We start from the raw sequence: 5,464 nt of genomic DNA, 5'->3' as shown, positions 1-5,464 counted from the left end.
ATATATATATGTATATATATATATACATATATATATATAATGTTCTTATATTTCTCTACTATATAGCAAATGCGTATTTGAAGGTCTGATATTCATTATGTTTTTTTCGTTATCACTACCAGTACTGTATTATAATACTATTTTTATTTTATTTCTTTCAGAATCTGAAGAATATGAATTCCACATAGTTTCTCTTGTTAATAAGCAGTGGTATTTTGCGGCTTCAAGTTCAGAGGTTGGACCATTTTGTTGTTTATAATATATGTTTGAATTAAATACAAATTATGATTACACCTTTGCACAGGCTCCTTTTTTTTAACACCACAACAGATGTGGTATTTTTGCCAACACCTTAACCAGTCCCACTTGAGACACCAAAACCAATATTTCATCTGACCCTGCACTACAACCAATGCCACTTTAAACACCAAAACAGACTTCATTCCACAACACTACAAACCTTATACCATAAACAATACTCCACATTTGTGTACTACAGCCAATGCCACTTTAGACACTAAATTAGTACCCCGTTCTTCAACACTGCAACCAATGCATCTTCATACACTATAAGCAATACCTCACCTTTTTGTACCACAACCAAAGCAACTTAAAATACCAGAACCAATGCCTCTTTATTCAAAATTACAGCTAGTGCCACTTAGAAACCATAAACAATATCCCACCTGTTTCTACCACACCGAATACCAGAACCAATACCCAATTCTTCAACCATGCAACCAAAACCACATTAGACACCTGAAACAATGCCCCAATGCCCCATAAGAAAATCCACTCCAACACCAAAACCAATACATAAGTTTTCAACACTGCAACCAGGGCCACGTCAAACACCAGAAACATAATCAAATTCTTCAACAGTACAACCACTGCCACTCCAAACACCAGTACCAATTACATGAGCTTTCAATTGCGTGATGACAGTAGGACGCCACATGAAGTCATCTGCGCGTGCAAGAGCGTTAAAGTTTTGTGGCACAGTACCAATAAATATTATCATCAGTAGATTTTGGCACTTAATGATTCATGATGATTGATTGGTTGATAATTCTGTTTATTATATTATGTATGTATTTTTTTTCCCGACAGGAGCGGGATGAATGGGTACAGGCAATCGAGGCCCAGATCATGATCAGTCTACAAGGCAACATGAGTTCAAAGTGTAAAGATCAAATTGTGACACAGGAGAAGGCAGCAGTAATTCAAGAAATCAGGAAAATACCAGGCAATGGCTTTTGTGCTGATTGTGAAGATGCTAGTAAGAAAAATATTCATTATCCCCCTTTTTTTTTTATATATTTGTTGAGATAAATTATTAATAGTCCTGTCTGAAGAACACTTGAATGATGGTATTGTTTTTAATGATTGCGCCCTCTATAATAATACCACGTAGCTAATAAATATCAACATCATTAAGTTTCTATAAAATTTAAGATTTTTTCTCATGATCAACTGCAAATGTACTTCCAGAAGCATTATGTGTGGATGTTTGTTTTTTTTAATGGATTGCTACTTAAGCTCTATTCACACTATCAAATTTGATGTGACACATTTGTATGATGTACTTGTCACATTTTTTTGTCACATAAAGTTGTATAGTGTGGACAGTGTTTTTATTTGCTATTAGCAATTTTTTGCCCATGTTCTTAAATACTCATACTAATACACTGTTTGTAAAACTTTTAGATCCAGATTGGGCTAGCATCAATTTAGGTGCCCTCATATGCATTGAGTGTTCTGGTATCCATAGGAACTTGGGAACGCATGTGTCAAAGGTCAGATCCTTAGACCTCGATGATTGGCCGTAAGTATTCAATTTAAACCATGCACTGTCCATTACGTAAATTTATAAACCATAGATCGGAAGAGTGCATATTCAAGTTTATTGATTGTTCTATTGAGTAAAATACAAATGTTCTTACATACATATATACTGTAAAGCGCTTTGTTTTTGCTCGCTTTAATTTTCGCGATAAGGTGACAGTTGCGAAAATTAAGAGCGCATGGAAATCAAATAACAATGGTAGTTTTGTCTTCAAACGTAAAGCTACAGCTAGTATACAACTGATATTCCCACGAAACATTTCAAATTGTAAAATTGCGAATATCCAGGGTAAAGGGCTTTACAGTATGTCATTTTGAGTTATAAATGTCATCTTTCAGGGCGGAGCTCCTTTGTGTAATGATGTGTATTGGCAACACCATGGTAAACAACATATGGGAAGTGTCACTGAATAGTCGAACAAAACCAAATTCCAATTCCAACCGAGAAGAGAAGGAGCGTTGGATCAGGTCCAAATATGAACGTAAAGAATATCTTGCTCCCATACCCAACCCAGAAAAACGCATTGGACAGGTTAGTATGAGACTATGCGTTAGGAATGAGCTGTTCATGAACATTTTTATTAAGCAAGATCTTGCTTTCTGATAAATTGTCCGGTTGCAGTTCCAGTTCAGGTTGCATTTGTGTTTATAGTACTTTTTAAGTGATTACATTTATATGGAGCACGTGCATGTGAATGTTACCACACAGCAGGCTGAACTCAAAAGGGATGAAACGCTCCATGGAGCGATTGAAATATGTGCATGCAATTACGGAGACACTGCACAACTGCACTAATGGAATCGCTCTTGTCTAAAACAGTTTTATCAAGTAGAACGCACTGCACTGTACCTAATAAAGTTTTGTAAATTGTAAGAGAAAAATTCATTCATTTATTGTTGCTGTTTGTTAAGGATTTCATTTACATATATTTGTATTAAATATTTGTTACAATTTAGCAACTTTTGGAGGCAGTCACAATAGAAGAGATTCGGTTAGTAATCCTTTTGCTAGCCCAGGCAACGCCCTTGGATGTGAACCACAGGTATGGAGAAGGTGATGGCCGCTCAGCTCTGCACCTCAGCTGTGCTTTGGCTAATGTTGTCCTAACGCAGCTTCTTATATGGGTGAGTAATCTGTCAGACATTCAACTACAAATACAAATTTTTATCTCACTTATTTTTGTTATGCTGCCCTCCTGTGTTTCTATAACTAATCTAGTATATAGGGAATTGCTACATAGCGAAGGTCTTATAATTACAAGATAGCTTTCTCCACGATTTCTGTGTGCAAGTTATTACCTTTCAACTTTGACATCAGAGGTCATTAGATAGCGCATCTGCATGCAAATTCAATAACAACCATGGTGACAATTAGGGCGCCCTCTCTCAAAAGTGATTATTTTTTTGCTTCTTTTTACTGAACATTGTGATGCTTCTATTTGTTACGCGTAGAATCGCGGAGAGCGCTATTTTGTAATTATGAGATCTTTGCTACATTGTAGCTAAGCAGATATGAGCATACTGTAGCATCAGCAATGCAATGTAATGCAATGGTGGGAAATTGGCAGATGCCTGAATTTCATGATGCATTTATCCTGAAAAATGGACCATCCAGTGGTTGATTAAAAAAGAAATAGGTATTGATTCTTTACAGCACAGAATGTTTCAAGATATTGTTATGCAAGATTTTTTATTAGTTAAAAAAAAACGATGACATTCATTAAATCAGACAGCTTTTGCTATCATGGCTTCCAGAATTGCGTCATGGCCTGTTAAAGCTTGCGTAATGCAATTAAGACCATACCGTAATAACTTGAATAGAAACCCTAGCCATCATTTTGGATGGGTTTCTTTTCAAGGTGAGCGTTTTTCAAGGTTACTTTTGCAAAATAAAAAGGGATTCTTTGTTTTTCAAAATACATATAAATTATAAAATCAAGCTTCTGATATAATATAATACCATAAAATAAATAATAGGAATGTATACTTTATTAAACATTTGTAACTTATATTAATTTTGTTAACAATTAGTACTCTTCTAATAAATTTACATAGCCGGAATTAGCTTCAACCTAACCCAGCTAAAAGATACACTTTCTCAGATTGAATGCATGCACGAAATCCTGTTGACCAAACCCTGTACCTTTTGATTATAATTGTGCAGGAATTATTTTAATATTGACACTGACACTATCAGAAGTCAGTCGGAGTGCAAGTACTATCTTGAAAAGAAGAATGTACTATCTTAATTAGAAGCCCATGGGCTGCTTTTTTAGGTTTTACAGAGGAATTTCACCAGTAGCAGCACTTAGCAGTGCTTTGTTAATAATAAAATTGTGAATATGCCAGAAATGTAAGTATGTATAATTCATGACTCTAGGACTACTTTACATGGGTTTCTTTGGTGGGCAGTGGTGGTGGAGGAAACAAATATTTATCAATGTCAGCATTATTAGATCACATGACCTGCAATCTAGGTCAAGAGATACTTCTATTTTATTGATATTCTCTCTAATATGATATAAAATTTTATTTGGTACATTTGTTTTCCATTAGTATAATGCCGACGTTACTGCTGTTGATGCTGATGGTAGAACTGCTCTTGTGTATGCACGAAGCGTCGGTGCAGAAGATTGCGTCAAAGTCTTACTGAATAATGGCTGCCCAGACGACTACCCGAAAGCTGCTAGTAACGGATCTCTACATCACGGCAGTCGTTCCCCAAATAAAAATGTCATTGACAAATTGCCAGCAAGTGTCATTTGAAATGTGTTTCAAATTCGATGACAAAATACAATTCTAGTGTCGCTGTAGAGAAAAAAACCATAAATGATGCGAATTGTGCGAGTATACACTAGAAAATAATAAGCCTAATGTTGACTCTGACATTGTTTATCGATATATGTCAATGGGCCAGCTAGTAATTGCCATACAGTATTTATCAATGTTTACCATAGCTGAGAGTGTTAGGTAAACCAGCAATTACGAGTCAATGTTACGCTGCAGGTGATGAGTACTGTAGCCAGTACTATGTGAGGAATGAATTGTATGGTGTAAAAGAACACTTGAAAGATATTGTGTTCTATAAATTCAACATTCAGAATCATTCTGGGCCGTTTAGTATCGGTTTTTACAATATTCCTATGGATGTATTCATTCATCTCTATTCCAAATCAGTAATCAACAATTTAGAAAATGACGGATGGATAATTTGAGTTTGTGTCTTCAACTAATCAGTGACGTAAGCAGCAAATGATGCAGACTTATAGTTAAACACAACAACTAGAGTGCTCTGGAGGTGTGTTTGGTCTTATACACAACTATAAGCCAAGGATATATACTCAACAAACGTCTGTTGAGTAATAAATTGGTTTTAATGAAAAGAAGGACGAAGTTCGTTCTATTTGGGTTGTAGCGGGGTACATCAAAAAATTGATATAATTAATAATTAATTACAAATTGATATATAATAATCAAAATTTGTCAATGAAAATAATTAATTGATTGATAATGTTAATTACTGTGTGTGACATCATCAATTGTTAAAAATATATGGCTTCCCATTGGTTGAAATATTAAACATTACAGGCTGAAATATATTTCAGACAATATTGATTAG

At 35.0% G+C, this 5,464-nt stretch overlaps 1 protein-coding gene across 5 annotated transcripts in view; it reads left to right on the top strand.

The window, feature by feature from the left end:
- The window catches only part of LOC117108007 (arf-GAP with GTPase, ANK repeat and PH domain-containing protein 1-like), a 45,259-nt gene extending 39,801 nt beyond the window's left edge, over positions 1–5,458 (top strand). For all 5 annotated transcript variants that reach the window (XM_033249834.1, XM_033249833.1, XM_033249830.1 and 2 more), the window contains exons 12-17: positions 162–235; positions 1,111–1,279; positions 1,708–1,825; positions 2,185–2,377; positions 2,803–2,970; positions 4,402–5,458. In XM_033249834.1, the coding sequence (XP_033105725.1) occupies positions 162–235; positions 1,111–1,279; positions 1,708–1,825; positions 2,185–2,377; positions 2,803–2,970; positions 4,402–4,611 (932 nt within the window). In that variant the 3' untranslated portion in view covers positions 4,612–5,458. The remainder of the gene's footprint in view (positions 1–161; positions 236–1,110; positions 1,280–1,707; positions 1,826–2,184; positions 2,378–2,802; positions 2,971–4,401) is intronic.
- The last annotated feature ends 6 nt before the right edge of the window (positions 5,459–5,464 follow it).

The sequence above is a fragment of the Anneissia japonica genome, unplaced genomic scaffold (genome assembly GCF_011630105.1).
Source record: "Anneissia japonica isolate Jap-2015-1 unplaced genomic scaffold, ASM1163010v1 scaffold287960_len3192837_cov198, whole genome shotgun sequence".
Lineage (NCBI taxonomy): Eukaryota > Metazoa > Echinodermata > Crinoidea > Comatulida > Comatulidae > Anneissia > Anneissia japonica.
This window is presented reverse-complemented; position numbering and strand designations above follow the sequence as displayed.